The sequence below is a fragment of the Gymnoscopelus microlampas genome (assembly GCF_963454915.1).
Source record: "Gymnoscopelus microlampas genome assembly, chromosome: 8".
Classification (NCBI taxonomy): Eukaryota; Metazoa; Chordata; class Actinopteri; order Myctophiformes; family Myctophidae; genus Gymnoscopelus; species Gymnoscopelus microlampas.
Window position 1 is genome coordinate 48,216,756 of NC_139945.1, and position 17,394 is coordinate 48,234,149.

Sequence of the window (17,394 nt, forward strand, 5' to 3'; positions counted from 1 at the left end):
GGAGGCAGTATAGTGACCAGGATTACTGCATGTTTTTGTGAGGGTACCTACCCTAGGAGACACAGGGAGAACATGCAAACTCCACACAGAAAGGCCCTTTCACCAACCCCACCTAGGGTATGGGCGCTGATGACGCGGAGGAGAGAACACGCCCCCAGCGTCCCCTGTGGGAATCGAACCCAGTCCATCTGAGTACATTTAGCTAAAGGAGGAGAAACATTCCTTAAAGTGGCAGGGTCCCCCAGAATAAACAGACTGGGGGAGAAGGGGATGTCCAGGCCTATTATCCTCTCCAATCTCTCATGTATAGCAGACCAATAGTCCTGGATTTTTGGACCGCTACCATCCCTGTCCTGACACCTCCACTCAGGCCCTTCAGTCAGGCCCACTCTAAACAGTCTTGATGGGGTCCAGTATATTCTATTCATGATTTTAAATTGAATCAATCTCGTAAGCCGTTCCCTTGACATTTTCTTCCCATTCCTGATAATTTTAACCCATTCCCCATCTGAAAATTATACCTCTAAATCCCTTTCCCATATTTATACTGTATGTTAATATACAGTATGGTGTGCCTATGTGCCCTTGTCTTCTGCTGTCACACACCAGTCCAACTGGTTGTGGGGAAATCCCTTAACAAACAGTGGATTTAAATAACATGATAGATTAAATACAGACAGGAGTGTGAGAAGATGAGAGCAAATTAAAGTCAGTTAAATATGGAGAGCAGTGTGAACAATATCAGGTAGAGAAGCGGATGAAAGAATAAAATGAATACAAATAATCAAAGGCACTTTAAGGTTCTATGAACCAATGTCTGTAATAAGAGGAAGAAAAGTATAAATTAAATTATGGAAACAGTTACTGAGGTAGAAGTTGGGGAATTGGGAGTCTCTGTTGTATTTTGTTTCAATAGGGCCTGACTGATTGTATTACATTGGACATTAAACTGTAACAAAAGAGCTGTGCATGATGATGATTATGCTGATGATGGGATGACAGGAGATGGTAAAATCTGATGAGCGTCAGAGAGAGTATTTGTGGCCGTTTACCTCTGTGGGGAACCACTATGTCTGATTCAATATGTCTGTCACATGGTCAACATATAACCACAGTTTAAGGACACATGTAATACCAGGACTTATGCAAGATGTCGTTGGTTGGCTCTATAGCGGAAATTGTACTACGGACAGAGGCCAGTACAGTGGATCTCAGCTGGGTTTGCACTTGGAGCTGAATACTGAACAGTTAAGTTATTGTATACAGCGCCTCATGTATGCAATAAATCAACCACTTCTATAAAGCCGTTATTTGTCTGTGACCCTGTCAGGACATTTCCTGACCCTCATTTGGCATCCGACCCACTGGCTGAGAAACTTTGGGCAAGTATAGGTAGGTATGTGGTCTGTTGGTTGGCTGGTGAGCTGGTGTGTTTTGAGTGTCTCTCTGGCCACATTCCCCAGTGTGATGAGCACTGAACCCAAACTGGCTCAGAGGGGCTAGAATGTGTTGAGTCAGCTGCTCTGCAACCCTCATCTCTCTCTGTTGCTGCCTCACACACTATTTATACACACCCTCTCCAGCCACCCAGCATACCACACACACACACACACACACACACACACACACACACACACACACACACACACACACACACACACACACACACACACACACACACACACACACACACACACACACACACACACACACACACACACCTCATGTGCAGAGATGCGCACATGCACTCACACACACTTGGCAGAGTCAGAGTACACACAGAACTCGACAGACTCAACAGGGCTTTGCAAGTACTAATATACTGTACACACTTAGACACTATTTAGTGACACAGATGAGTGGGTAGGACCGTTCACCAGTTTTCAGTTGCACAGAATTATTCAAACCTTCTTTGGACCCAGACCCACACTTTTGCTTTTGCAATCGTAGAAGTAACAAGTAGTCTTATTGACCTTTAGGCAGAAAGACACCGTGAATGTGACCAGTTCTCATGTACTCTGGTGGACTCATTCCAGACCTGTGAAGACCAGCGTATGCAGCTTTGTTCAGGCTACCGAGGTACAACTATTTTGTTTAATTATTTCGTATCTTAAGAGCTTTCCAAAAGCATTACTTCTGAGTAGCTGCAATAAAAATTCTAAACTGGTTCAAATCCTAGAGACAAAAAAGACCATTCCACATTGAGAACTTTGTTTTGTGCAAGACCATGCAGTCCACACTCTTGAAGTGCTATAAGAAGGGCTTTTCTCTTTTGCACATACAAAACGTCTTTTATAATTATTGTTTCATGTTACTTCCTGTACATCTTGCTACTAAGTTAGCTCCTCGTTATGTCCATCCTCTGAAAATGCACCACAACATTGATCAGTATTCACATGTGAAACCTGTTTGACATGCTGTGGAAGTCTAATCCTACATGCTTGCATGTGCCAAGATAAGACACAGAATATCATTCGCATGTCAAAAGAGACTGACACACACCTTTTCAGCGCGCCCACGTAACTCTTAATTTAATTTCAGTTGCTGCTCAGCTGTGTAATGGGAGAAATGGTTAATCAAGTTTACATTCCACCAATGTTTTAAGTAGACATTGGATCATTATGCATGGACTGGATTGAGCATGTCTCATTTAGCTTGCTCTCTGGCTGCTCTTTTGTTCTGTGTGTCCTATGAGTGTCCTGGGCCAATAACAATGCTCATTCTGTTACCCATCTGAGTCACTGTTCAGGAATGTATTGGCTACTGGTTCACAGTAGAATAAAAGTTGCAAAGGTTACTGACAATCTCTGTTGACCACCTCTGAGTGGACCATGCTCAGCAGCAGTCACTAGGGCTGATCAGAGTTTGGGGTGTGTGTTACAGTGACCATTCGTCCTGATTTGTCTGGGATAGTACTGGTTTCAAGCTTAGCTGGGTGTTCTGAATCCATATTATATGTAAAACATTAAAATGCTCTGGTTTTCAGTATTCCAAATTGACAATTAAAATTAGGCTAATAATATTATTCTTGTTTTTAGCACTTATACTCATTTATCATCAGATTCAACTGTATAGTTACATCACAGATGTACAGTTTAAAGCTTCCAAACATTTGCAGTTTCAAGAAAGGGTTAAAGTAGGAAGGAAAGAAACAAGGAAAATTAGTCATATGTCAGATATTCCTAATACGAGCAATGTCAATATATACACTACATTGGTGCATGTTTAAAGGTAGCAATACAATTAGGCAGTTAAAATGGTTAGAATAGCAATATGAATCATAAATGCTTCCAGTGCAAGTGAAGAAAAAAATGCAGCAGGTAAAATGGCAGCAAAATAGAATCATAGTCTCTTGTGCAGGTGCGACATCACTAACAGCAGATATCACACATGTCAGTGTGTACATAATTGCCTGTGCAGCAACAGCGGAGTGCAACCACAGTCATATTACACACACAGATTCTGTGCATTTATATAGATGGCGTTCAAATGGGAAAAAGTAATTGACTTATCTGGTAAGGGAGGGTGTCGTGTCTATTCCACTCCTGTAGACTATACAGCAGGTTAAGCATCTGTCTGGGAGGATAATAAGGATAAATGGCCAAAATTAACGTACAACAAAATGTGTTCATAGGTGGAATCGATGGAAACATGCAACCGTTTGGTACCTTCCATGCATTTGGATTGCAACTTCCTTGTTTGTACAGGCAGTCGTAGGGACTAGTGTCTTGTAGAAATTGTTCTCGCAGTGGAATTTGATATTAAGACAAATAATTGGGGTATGTCTTTGTCATGTTACCATATTTGGTAAGCAGTTTAGAAACGCAATAAGCCATGCAAGGCTGTGATTTACCGTGGTTTTAGAACGGCTAAGAGGGTCAGCTCTGCGTCGTGCTTCCTACTCCTCATCCATGGTAAGCCACGGCCTTTTGTGGCTTATTGCTTTAGTTTAGTCCACCATTCTAATTAAATGCATACATGTGCACATCTGATGCATTATACCTATCCAAGGCACATAGATCAGAATTAATATTTACCCAATGTTAATTCAACATCGCTACACTGGGTGTATAATTTTAACAGTACTTGCATGTGCACGGCCCTGTGTCTGTGCATGTCCCAGTATGTCCCAGTCACTGTTTACACAGGGAGAGATGAGGAATGCCCCTGGGGGCAGAACTGGGAACAGGCGTGTCTCCACCGCGTTTGCATGACTTAAACAGTTTAGGAAAATGTATGAAGGAGCAGAGATAAGCTAAATTGATGCTAATGAGTTGGCAGCTGTAGATCTGTCGGCTGGTATAATCACCTCGTTCTTCTGATGTGGTGTTAACGTATGACAGCTCTTAACGTTTCAAGTGTGCAGTTGACATTTCAATAAACATTTCAACAAGTTGTGTTTTCACATGAGTTTGCATAAGAATGAGTTGTAGAAAGAGACTTGTCCTTGTTGGGACACGCCGGTGTCTGACCAGAATATGCATTGGTCGCGGTGTCCCTATGGTTCGATTCTGTCTGGAGACCTTTGTTGCATGTTGTTCCTCTCTTTGCTCACAGCTTCATGTGTGTCTATTGTAAATAAAATAAAGCTAAAATAAAAGAGGAGGGTCTTTCTTATTAGCTAGAAATATAAATAGGAATTGTGTTTGGTTTAAGTCACTTGGTCCATCTCACAGTTGTCTCCAGTAAGACTTTGTCAGTTGTTGACCTTTTACTATCGATTTCTATCAACTTGGTCCTAGCTTCAGAGTGTAATCACTCTGAAGAGAGTGTAATTTGTGTTAATTTAACTCTGAGAGTGTAATAATTGGTTGGTTATCAGTATTTTTCAGAAATAACTATTTAATTATATTCACAAACACTGTTTAACAACTTGAAGCCTAGCGTCCCTATTCTGGGGCTGCCATTCATCGAAAATAGCATGTCTACACAACGCGTTGCAACTCGAAGGTATTTAGTGTAGATTGATAACAGGAGGGGGCCTAACATAGAGCCCTGGGGGACTCTGGTCAAGTAATTAAAGTGATACAATGGTTAATGGAAGAAGATTCTTGTTTAAGGATATATAGTCATAAGTAACTTTTGTGAACTGATTAAAAGAAAATTGCCATAGCCTACATCATCAGATATCCATATGAATTGAGAATGAAGAAGGATTGGATTGCTTTGGTTTAGACCATCGTTTTGGATGAGCTACGTCCTAGGGTATATGAAATTGAAAAAATGTATGATGTGTGTCTTAAGTTCGGTAAATGAGTAAAATATTTAGTCAGAGTCATTGTTTACCTGGCTGGTATCCTAGTTTTTTTCAGGCACTATAGGCTATTGTATGATCTCTCTGAACTCTACTTATGTGACTATTTTCCTTGTTTGTTGACTGCCACTGGAGTTCATGCTTACTCTGCTGCTTACTCCTAGTCTTGCAATTGTATGTCGCTTTGGTTAGGAGTGTCTGCTAAATGCCTAAATTGTAATTGTAATAATTAAAAAAAGGTGTTGTCATCCCAAATTTGATACTGTATGTATACATTAGCCAGGATATGGGAAGGAGACATAGCCAACAACATACCTTTTAGAAAGAGGGAAATGGAAGCGTATGCCAGGGACTTCACAGTGACTCAGTATTATTGCATGAATGAATCAGCATTGCTGCAATCTTGGGTCAGCTAAAGTAACAAGCCTGCCTTAAGGAAGGTCAGGAAGGGGCTTGGCATGAAGAAAAGAATACCAAGGGCTCACAGCAAAGCCCCTATTTCCTGTGTCCTTGTGGAAGATATGCTCCCTTCCCTCTTTATTTTTCTCTCTCTGTCTCTCTTTCTCTCTCCCCTCTTAACTCGTCCTTGCTATCCTGCCTTAAATGTCCAGTAAAATACTGCTGTGGAAAAAAAGAGCAGACGTGCAGAGGAAGTGGAGGATTTCTTGTCAAGTGGGGTGGAGTGCAGTGTGTGTCCACCACTGTCTTCACCAAACACCACAGCAGCTACTGTGCTGTGGTGTTTTCCATTACTCAAATGCTGTCTTTCAGTTTCATTTTAAGAAATAACAATGCCAACATTTTACTGTTCAATATTAAATGCCAATTTCACAATATTAAAGTTAGTACGTTTTAGTACGTTAGGATATTGTACCAGGCTTAAGGGGACTTTCCATGCTAATATCTGCACAGCACCAGGGGGAAAGGTTGGTGTTGAGGGGTGGAGGGGGGTTCATGGGCGCCCTACGGTCGGACGCCACCAGTTGCTGATGCACCATGTTGGCATGCCAGGAAGACAGAATAGCTGGCTGGCTGGCTTGCTGGCTGTCTGACAAGGCTTGCTTGGAAAGGGGGAGGGAGGGAGGGAGGGAGGGAGAGAAATGCAAGTGAGAGAGGGAGGAGGAAAACAGGGAGTGTGTGTGAGAGCACAGCTAGGAAGAGTTCTCAGCTCTCTCCCAGTGTGTGTGTGTTATTCCAGCAGTGTATAGCACTTGCGTTGAGTTCGGTAGATTCCAACTTCTCTGGGATATGAGAGCAGGATCGTTAGGTACTGGGTGCCTTCTGTCAACCACATGGTACGTACCAAAACCAGCCGATAACTATCTGTTTATGTTCCACTTTCAGCACGTTATGCTGAAAGAGACATATGTCAGGAAATACTTTTTTCCTCCAACGGCGAACTGGTTGTTGTTTTTTAATCTTTCAGGTGTTGACGTTTTTCCTGTTTGACAGAGGTGTTGTCTGAGTAGAGTCACTGGGTTTCATAATGACTCGACTACAAAGTTCTGCTGTCTGTAGGGACAAATTCATTGTCTTCAAGAGACATAAAGGTGGCTGCACACACTAGTAGCCCAAGTGCCAATCTTTTATTACGGACGCAGAGAAATAGAAACCAACCTTTCGGCAGACAGCTGCCGCCTTCAGGGTATATACCCTGGGGTATTCCCTGGGGCTACTAGTCATTTGGATTCTTCTGCCATGGGCCGGCACCACCACAAGGACTTAGGTGTGCGTAGCATTCCTGTGCATAGTGGCTGTAGGGACAAGCCCAGTTCATAGGGCAGTGGCATGCCGGTGAATAGTGTCGAGGTGGTTGTGTCATATTGTGTGTGTGTGGGTGCATGCGTACGTGAGTGTAAACAGCCCATATACTCTCCAGGGGCATGAGTATGTTTGCGTCATTGTGTGTGTGTGTGTGTGTGTGTGTGTGTGCCTGTTAGGTGGAGACAATATTTCCATGGCTCTTGTCACCCACGTGCCTGTTAGTGTATACGCAAGCCTTCTAATTAAGTTTGTGTGTTTCATTGTTTACTGAGAGGTGTGTGTGTGTGTGTGTGTGTGTGTGTGTGTGTGTGTGTGTGTGTGTGTGAGCAAGTACACACATTTTCTAGTGTGTGTAACTATGAACTTAGTAATTTGTGCAAAAAGTTGGGCTTTAACAAAAACTTAAGTTAGAAATGTTTTTGATGCTCTCTTTGCTTGTCATCCCCCTTAATTTTTTCTTCTCTTATACTGTAAGCTCTCTCTGTTGTGAGTCAGGTAGGAGCTGTTATCATTCTTTAGTTTACGTCACCTCTAAAAAGCAAAGGCATGCTCAGACACTGCCCAGGTATCGCTATGTGTCAACACTCTGCAAGTTTGAAGTCCATCTCTCTTTCACTCTTTACTTTCTTTCGCTCTCTCCCCCCCCCCCCCCCGCTCTCTCCCTCTCCGTCTCTCTCAATTCAATTCAGTTCAAAGGAGCTTTATTGGCAGAATGAAGAATGAAGAAACATACATTTACCAAAGCCAAGTGTCAAGTAAAAACAATAAGAAACTAAGAAATGTATGTACATTTAAAGGGAATAAATGAATGTGTAAACAGAGCTATGTCACACTTCAACTAGCTTACAAAGCCGCAAAAGTGTTAATTAAGCCACAAAAGTGTTAATTTGCTGTTAGGAATAGTTATATACACATGTAGGCAGGGGTAGGTTGGTGTAAAGCTTTTTGAAACGCATAGCAGCAATTCTTTCAGGATTTTGCAGTCACTTGTTATAAACCTTTTTGGGACAAATAGCAGTAGACTCTCTCTCTCTCTCTGTGTGTCTGTCTGTCTGTCTGTCTATCTGTCTCCCCCTCTCTCACACACACACACACACACACACACACACACACACACACACACACACACACACACACACACACACACACACACACACACACACACACACACACACACACACACACACACACACACACACACACACACTTCTCTGTTTTTCCTTCTTTCCCTCACCCTGTATACGGTACATACAGTCATACACATACTGTACACCCACTCCAGCTCGTGCTCTATATGCTCAGCTGTTTGTGTGTGTGTGTGTGTGTGTGTGTGTGTGTGTGTGTGTGTGTGTGTCTGTGTCTGTGTGTGAGATAACATACTGTACAACAGATGTGTGAACAGCTGGTTGCAATCAGTTCCCAGTTACTTGATTCATTAGTTGAAATTTGACTTTATAGCATTATTTGCTTTTACCTTTTAGATGAGATTGTCTAACATCTTCCATCTCAGAATTGGTGTTGCACCAATCCATTAGTTGACAAACCAATAAATCCGAGTCAAAAATAAGTCGAAGTCTGATGCCTCTCAAAAATCCAATTAATGTGGACCGCTGAATCTACATGGGAATGGCATGGCTAAAAGCAGATATCCAATATGGATGTCGGACTTCATGTGGCCAGCCTGTGACGTCAGTCATCTGTGACAGATCTGTGACACATGACTACAATTTTGGGCTGTGTTTCTACCCAATTCGAGTCGCATTGACTTCTTCTATTATAAAGTAAGGTTACATTTCAAAAAGTATAAATTATGTGAAAATAAATAGTGGCGGTACCTCTTTGGCGCAATGTTGGTGCTGATCGGTCCAGTGGTTTGCGAGATTAGCTCCGGACACACACACAACAGACAGGCTGGAACGGCCGAAGCCGAGGGATTATGTTTTCACGCCTCTGAGCTAATCTCACGACCGTTGGTCCGATTGCCATGGAACTTTGCACGGACACTCCTGGAAGAACCTCCACCCCAAATGTTTCAAATTGGCCTTATAGTGGTGCTATAAATGGCCGATCCACGTTTTAGCCTATACCTCTTGAACCGTAGGTCGTACAGTAAAAAAAGTTATCAACCTTTGTTCATGACACAACTCCATTTGTACCAGACTAGATTTTCCGACATTTCACGTTTTCTTCAAAACACATTTTTTGGTACTACACCTACACATTTTGTCCAAAACTCCTACAAATATGTAAATATTATCTCTGCAGTCATGCGATCAAGATGTATCTGTCATATTTAGCAGATTCCATGCCGAATGGCTATGACTGCCTTCCAAATGTTGTGGGCCCTGGGTAGGCAACCCGGCCTGTTTAAGGGGATCTGCGCTTAGAGGAGCGCACTTTTCTCTTTGCTTTTGGTGTGAGTGCATGGTTAGAACAAAACTTGGAACTCTCGTAGAATTATGTTTACCACAGACTTTATTTTCTGCATAAATCGAAAACTATGGATTTTATTTTTTTCTTGGAAAGGCAATTATGAACTAATTTCCAGATACCTCTATTCTGAAATTGGTTTTCTCACCTAAATTTCGTAATTTAATCCATAAACTAATCCCCCCCCCCCCTTCCCCCCCTTTCAGTTCCATGCATATACATGCGTATTGGATTAGGGCACAATGAAGTGTGGCAAGTTTTGTGTGATTTTGAGGCCAATATATCAATAATGAAAATTGTTGTCAAAAAACAGTTCTGAGGAATTAAATCCAATCAAAGTAAGAGTGACAAAGGGCTGGTATGGTCCTTTAACTCTTTGTCTGTGTTTGCCCATAGAATGCACAGATAGAGTTGGCTACTGGCCAACTCCCACCCACAAGTCCTTCTGATGTTTTTATCCACTTGCCCACTCATGCCCACTCAGCATTGTCCCTCACCCGGACCCAGGACATCAAACCATTTTAAGGGTTTAGCAGCACGAGTGACTTTGTTAGAGGTCACATGGTGACCTTTTAATGAATGCACTATTTCTGCCTTTCCTTTCCAACAGCGTTATGTTTATCTACCAGTACACATACTGTATATACTAAGCAACACACACACACACACACACACACACACACACACACACACACACACACACACACACACACACACACACACACACACACACACACACACACACACACACACACACACACACACACACACACACAAACAAACACAAACTCATGCGTGTGTGTGTGTGTGTTGCTTGGCAGCTTTTCTCTCTTATTAGCCATAGCTGAATATTCAGCATTGCTGCTTGCACGCACGCACGCACGCACGCACGCACGCACGCACGCACGCACGCACGCACGCACGCACTCACCTAGTGCTCTGCAGAGAGTGTGTGTGTGTGTGTTGCTAGGCAGCTTTTCCCTCTTAGCCATAGCTGAATATTCAGCATTGCTGCTTGTTTACTTACACACACGCACGCACGCACGCGCGCACACACACACACGACTATTCACATGGTGTGTGTCAGTATGCCAGAAAGCAGCTAAGCGGGTAGGGTTTTACCAGCCCACAATGTCTGCCACTTTATTTTTGAGTTGCAAAACAAAAGCACTCTGAATAACCACAGCGAGCTAAAAATAGAACAGGTGTTCTTGTGACTTGTGACTCCACCTTCAAGCGGGCCCCATGCTGAGCTGCTAAAGATTCTCAGGGGAGGGACAGCTTCCAGTCTAACGTCACTTTCTCTGGCGCTCCTGTTGGTTGGCCTGCTAGTGTCATTTCTGGACCGTTTTCAGGGTGCTTTGGACATCAGTACCATCAGTAAGCAGACCTACAGACATGGTGTTTGTAGCACCTTGAGGTGTTCAGTACACAGACTCCTTTGTGTAATTTTTTTTTTGCAGCATGGGTCTTACACCCATTCTGCAAAAAAAATTGTACGCAAAGTTTTGCTGTTATGTTTAGATGTATACAAATTTACCAAATTACAAAAATAAATGCAAATCAAGAATCAAACTAGAAAAAGTGCTCCTCGGAGCACAAGTCTCCGCTAGGTCAGGTAGGTTATTTTGGCCTCCTGGTGGCGCTATAATAGGCCAATGGGAAAAGGGTGGCATTTCTTCCTAGGCCGTGCACGGCAATTGGACACTGCATTCATGATTTGAGGCATTTTGTTCTAAAAATGTGTTTTGCTAAATTTGACCTGCTGGTGGCGCTATAACAGGCCAATGTAAAAAGGGTGGCATTTGTTCCTCAACGTAGTGCAAATGTGCGTTCAAAGTTTCACCGCAATCGGAGGCTGCGTTCATGATTTGCGGCATTTTGTTCAAAACGGGCCACTCCTGCAAACTTTAGATGTCAATCTTAGCCAATCAGGATGGAATATGAAAAATCAAACAGATAAGTCTTGATCACATGACTATAGAGATCATGTGTACCGATTTACGTGAAATTTGGATCAAATGTGAAGGCTTAATATCAAAAAAAATGTTTTACATAAGTCGGCCTCCTGGTGGCGCTATAAAAAGCAAATGTGAAAAATGCAGGGCAAAGGTTTTTCCTTGACGTCTAGAGAGTGTGCATGCAAAGTTTTACACAGATCGGGACAGTTATAGGTAAAAACACGAATTGGCCTGTTATAGCGCCACCATGACGCTGATTTAAACATTTTCAAATGGCATTTCTTCCTCGGCCTAATGGGAATGTGTGTGAAAAAAATCACATAAATTGCATGCTGTGTTCATGATTTGAGGCATTGTGTTTGAAACGGAGTACTCCTGCAAACTTTGGAAGCCAATTTTTGCCAATCAGGATGGAATATGAAAAATCTGAAATTAGACGTTTCTTTTAATGACTATAGAGATACTGTGTACCGATTTGTGGGATTTTTGGCCAAAATCTGTAGGAGTACTGTCCAAAAATGTGTTTTGCACAAATCGGCCTCCTGGTGGCGCTATAAAAGGCCCATGAGAAAAATTTGGGGCAGAGGTTCTGCTGTGGCATCCAGGGAGTGTGTGCACAGTTTCGCTGCGAGCAAGCCAACAGTGCCGGAGATTAGCTGTACACAGACAAGACAGAATGACACACGGACGGACGGACGGACAGGGGGTAAAACATACTCTCTCGCCATGCCTTTCGGCCTGGCGGAGACAATTACCGAAATTACTATTACAATCTCCACATTTTAGTTTCGGCAGCAGTCATCAAATACGTCATGTGACCTTTTGTCCAAGTCTTCCCACCCTGACCATTCACTTACCATGGAGACAATGCAGGAAGCGCACGGTTGCCAGGTGATTAAACCCCACCCTGATTAAGCTTGTTTTAGTACGGTCCACTGGGCAGTGGACTGTTGCCGTGGAGACCAAGGGCTGGTAAAATAATGCATTCCATTAAAAACACAGGGGAGGGACATGGAGTAAAACGGCTCTTCGTGGTTTGCCAATGGATTCTGGGAAATGCTCTAGTATAAGGTCAACTACAACAGGTTTTTATTTTGTTTGTTTTTTATATTTTGTTGGCTTGTATGCCTTTATTCTATAGTACAGCGGAGAAACACCAGCTCAGTGGCCTTGTGGTTGGAGTGTCCGCCCTGACGCTGGGAGGTTGGGGTTCGATCCCCGGGCCGGGTCATACCAAAGACTATAGAAATGAGACCAAGTGCATCCCTGTTTGGCACTCAGCATCAGGGGGTTGGATTGGGGGTAAGTCCCTGCGACATACAAGTGTCATGTCCAGGGGGTGTACTTGTACATCAAGCTGCCTCACGCTACAGAAACAGGAGATAGACTCCTGCCCTATGGGCCACATGGCTCACTTACTTACAGTGGAGAAACACAGGAAACGGGGGAGAGAGCCAGGGAGTGACATGCAGCAAGAGTCTACCTGTATATTTGCATACACAGTGAAATGAGGTATTGCTGAGGCCTGGGATCAAACCTGGGACCTCTGGCTTCCCAGGCGGGCTCTCTAACAATAGTTTATAAGCCCATTCGTACGCATTCACAACCACCTTCTTTGCTGAGGTTACTTACTTACTTACGATTACTTACTATGGATGGATAGTGGGACCTGCACAGTGTGCACATTGATTCTGTGGCATCAACAAATACGTCATGATTCCATTCATTCCTATTCTGTGTTTTAGGCCTGAAGCACAGCCTTGTGTTGAATGGAAGTATCTGTTCTACACTTTTCAATTTCTATGAATGTAAATCGTCAGGCTGTCACTTTGTACTACAGCTTGTGTTTGCTCAATGCTCATTAATGTGAACCAGGTTCCTGTATCTTCCTGGAAGTCAAACTGAAATCAATCAGTGATCCTCCACTTTTCCTGACAATACATTGACTCCTTACAATTTGTTTAGACTTGTCCCATAACCTCAGCCAGAACCTCCTGTTCATATCGGTCCACATCGATGTGAGTATTGCGCGTCATCGGATGAATTGTCCATGAACTAAACATCAGCTGACTTGTTTGTTTACGTGCACTCTATGTGAGTTGCTTTGGATGCACACAGTGGTCAAGTGTTCTGTCGTTGTTAATGGAATAAGGGTGATAAACTGAGCATGCTGACATTCACAGGGCCGGACAGGACAGCACAAAGGGTAAATAAGATGATGTCACACTCTTAAGATGCTCTGACTCCTTACTGGGAGTGGGCTGACAGCAGGCCGGTGGCTGGTCAGTGACATGGTGTCTGAGGAGATTGTTGATAGTTGGATAGTAGTCACTTAACAAGCTAAACATATCTCTGTAAACCCTGTTTCTCTCCTTCCCGTCTTCTCTTGAAAAAATCTCTTAATGTATTCATATTTATTATATTCTTTCTCTATTTTTTTCCATTGTTCATTTAATTAAACAATTATTGCTCTCTCTCTACCTCCCTCCCTGTCTTCCCCTGGCATTCCACCTGTCCAGGCTGTACCGGAGAAGCTGTCTCTAGATGCGTTACTGCAGATGTCCAGTTCCCAGGTGAGGGACGCCATGAGACGACTGGGCTCCAGCTCTGAGGAGTGTTCTCGCCTCACCGCTGCCCTCTCCTGTCTGAAGAGCGCCACTGAGACAGGTGAACGTGTGACCTTTGCAGTGCCATAGTGTTGGGTTCCCTGGTCATGTGATTACAGGGATAGTACTATAAAAGTGACCGATCACCGTCAGGCCTGTGAGCAAACCCGGCTGAAACATTGGCTGAATTTGCTTCAAACACACTCTTTCGATGCTAATTGAAAACTTTTAGGTTAAGTTGAAATTAAATGAGCGTTTATGAAACATTTTACATTTCTTATTAAGTCTCAACTGAGGCCATGATATTACTAAAATGGTTTTAGGAAATTGGTTACATTAAGCTTTAGTAACATTTTATTTTCTACCAGGATTCTGTTTTGTCCAAGGGTTATTTAAACATTTGTGTGTTGTAATGTCTCTGTGCTTGACTCTACAGCTAGCAGGGAAAGAGTATATTCAGATCTATGTGTGTAGCCTTTTTCATAATGTGGATGTATTGTTTGACCTCCTGCCCTAGGTGGTGACACTAAGGAGGATGCAGGATCCTGGAGCTCCGACGGGCCGGTGCGGCGGGACAGTGCCAACTCCCCCCACCTCAAACCACAACCCTGCTCAGTCACAAGCCCCCCGGCCCCCCAGGGCCCCAACTCCTCCTTCACCCTGCCCCATGCTACCAAGTCTAAACATGTGGGGAAAAGCAACACCCATGGCCGCTCCATCTCCATATCGGTGGTGCCCTGCGCCGAACACCGGGGCCCTTACATATATACTGAGGACATGGTGGATGCCTTCTCCTCCTCCACCCCTCCCTTCACCCCGCCCTCCAAGCGCCGCACTGCCAAGCACCCCCGCACGCCTCCACCCCCCTCCCGCAAGCTGCTGCAGCTCCTGCCCAACATCACACTGACACGCAGCAAGAGCCACGAATCCCAGCTGGCCAACCGCATCGAGGAGCCCGCCCTCAGCAAGTGGGTAACATCTGTGTGATGATGAGTTTTTGTGTGTTTATGCTTTGGATATGGTCACACATTATTACCATATAGTTCTGATGACACTACCACAACGCTACAAAGACAAACTTCAACTCTGGAGGTGGGGACTGTATCAACAGTCAGTTGGAACTTAGGGCCCTATTTTGTCTTATGCGTAAAGGTTTTAGTCTTTTTTAGCGGCGCTGGCGCCGCTCTATACATAGTATAGAGCGGTCCTGCTCTATACCTGTCTTTTCCGTCAACGTTCTGATTGGTCAGGTCTGTCAACGTTCTGATTGGTCAGGCCCGCCAAGGTTCTGATTGGTCAGACCCGTCAACGTTCTGATTGGTCAGACCCGTCAATAGATCCTGCAGGTATAGATCCTGCTCTATACCTGACTTTGTCCGTGTTCACCGTCAACGTTCTGATTGGTCAGACCCGTCAACGTTCTGATTGGTCAGACCCGTCAACAAAGTGATTGGTCAAGCTTCACGTGACACATGGCTATAAACACATTATAAACACATATCGATGACATAATGTATCAAAGGCGCCGCTACCTTCACACAGGGTGTGATTTTTTTTACTATTTTGAGAAACATATGATTTAAAAACAAATGAAACAGAAGAGAGATGGGGAGTGACACGCAGTAAATGTCGCCGGGCTTGGGAATTGAACCCGCATTAGAGCCTATATGTGGTATGCGCATTAACCACTCGGCCATCGGCGCCCTGTAGGTCCAAGGACCAATTCTGACTGCTGCGATTTTTCTCCACAACGTCCTAATGCTGTCGTATGATGGTGTCACGTGCCAAAAATAGCAGATTGCGTGACACTGTTGTAAGACAAAGAATAAATCAGGCTTAAAACGGTTTAGTCTTTGGTCTGAACTAGGCTTAACTAGACTCTGTGCTAACAATGCTAACAGCTACTGCTGCATCGGGTTTCTTTTCCGCACAGGGCCGGTAAGAAGAACAAGCTGCTGCTGAACGTTCAGATCAATGGCAGTGGGAACAGCTATGAAGATCCAGCCATGCGCTCACCTCAGCTCTCTGCACGGACCCCCGGCCCGGTCCCTGCCACAGCGCCGTACACCCTCCCTGGCACTCCCACCCTCCTAGAGAGTGAGTCCTAATGGGGACATAGAAGGACAGATTGGTCTGGCTTTGTATCGGTGTTGATTTTGACAGCAAATTTTGATTTAGTTTTAGTCATAGTCTTTAGAATAAAATTCCATTTAATTGTATTCATATTTTAGTCATCTGAAATATTTTAGTTTTAGTTGACTAAATTTCATAAGATTTTAGTCGACTATATCAACTGTAGATTTAGTCGACTAACATGTATTTCGGCAGGCCATGATGGCGTCATAAAGCCTGATTTATACTTATCTGCGTGCCAAGAATAGCCAATCTACAAGCTTGTAGATCTGCTATTTTCAGAGCACAACCAAGCATGAAATGACTTGTCTTCTCTCTTAGTACACCTCTCTCTGTCTATTTGCTGTTCTTCTACTCACATAGGCTAGCGCCTTTTTAGAATCAGAACAGAAATCCAAAGTAAAACAATTTAACACTTAAAGGGATAATCTGGGGGAATTGTACTCTTTTTCCTACTTACCAGAGTCAGACAAACTCAGAAGCAGTTTGTCTGCAGTTTGAAGTTTTGAACAGTGAATAGTTTAGCTTAGCTGAGCTTAATTCATGGATGCCTATTCTATTAAAGAGCAGTTCCTCTCAAAAGTAGACAAAACTATACATTGTACTATACATTGTAGTTATTTTATTTGCTCTTTTTTTTTACAGAAAACATTTGCAGCAATAGTGAAACATTGTTATAAGAAAATAAGCTGTCTGAATAAATTGACTTATGTATTTATAAAGAAAACAATTTCACTAATGGCAAATAAATAAATGTGATTATATCAAACAGCCATTCTGAATAAATACAGTATATTGGCAAAAATGTGTTCCATGTTAGAATGTAATTGAAGAATTAATAAATAATTAATTCAAGACAATAGCACAATTCCCCTAAAAATGAACTATCCCTTTAACAAAGGACAACAGAGTACAGACAAAGTACATACTAGACTCACATGAGTGCAACAGGACATTGCGTAACACATTTGGTAAACCAAACCGGACAGCAGACAGTCTCTCAAACCTAAAATGAATGAATATCTTTTTCTCATGTTCTAGATAATCTGGCCATGCACAGGAATTCTCCCCAAACTATGAGGAGAGACATTGGCCTGGCGGTTACACACAGGTGGGTTCCATACACAGTCACATGTGTCTACTAGCTTTCTGTCAGAATATGGAGCATGGTGGTTTCTGTCCAAACCCTGTGCTAGCCAGGTTAGCACAGCAATGTGAGACGAGGAACCGTTAGTCACACCCACCT

General features: G+C 43.3%; 1 protein-coding gene across 3 annotated transcripts in view; it reads left to right on the forward strand.

The window, feature by feature from the left end:
- Nucleotides 1–17,394, forward strand: part of LOC311050997 (kinase suppressor of Ras 1-like) — a 49,635-nt gene that overhangs the window by 17,040 nt on the left and 15,201 nt on the right. For 2 of the 3 annotated variants that reach the window (XM_084065307.1, XM_084065308.1), the window contains exons 3-6: nucleotides 13,929–14,076; nucleotides 14,533–14,983; nucleotides 15,949–16,112; nucleotides 17,190–17,259. In XM_084065307.1, coding sequence (XP_083921433.1) covers nucleotides 13,929–14,076; nucleotides 14,533–14,983; nucleotides 15,949–16,112; nucleotides 17,190–17,259 — 833 coding nt within the window. Of the gene's footprint in view, nucleotides 1–6,391; nucleotides 6,550–13,928; nucleotides 14,077–14,532; nucleotides 14,984–15,948; nucleotides 16,113–17,189; nucleotides 17,260–17,394 lie in introns of those variants that run through there. The other variant, XM_084065309.1, reaches the window with a different exon arrangement.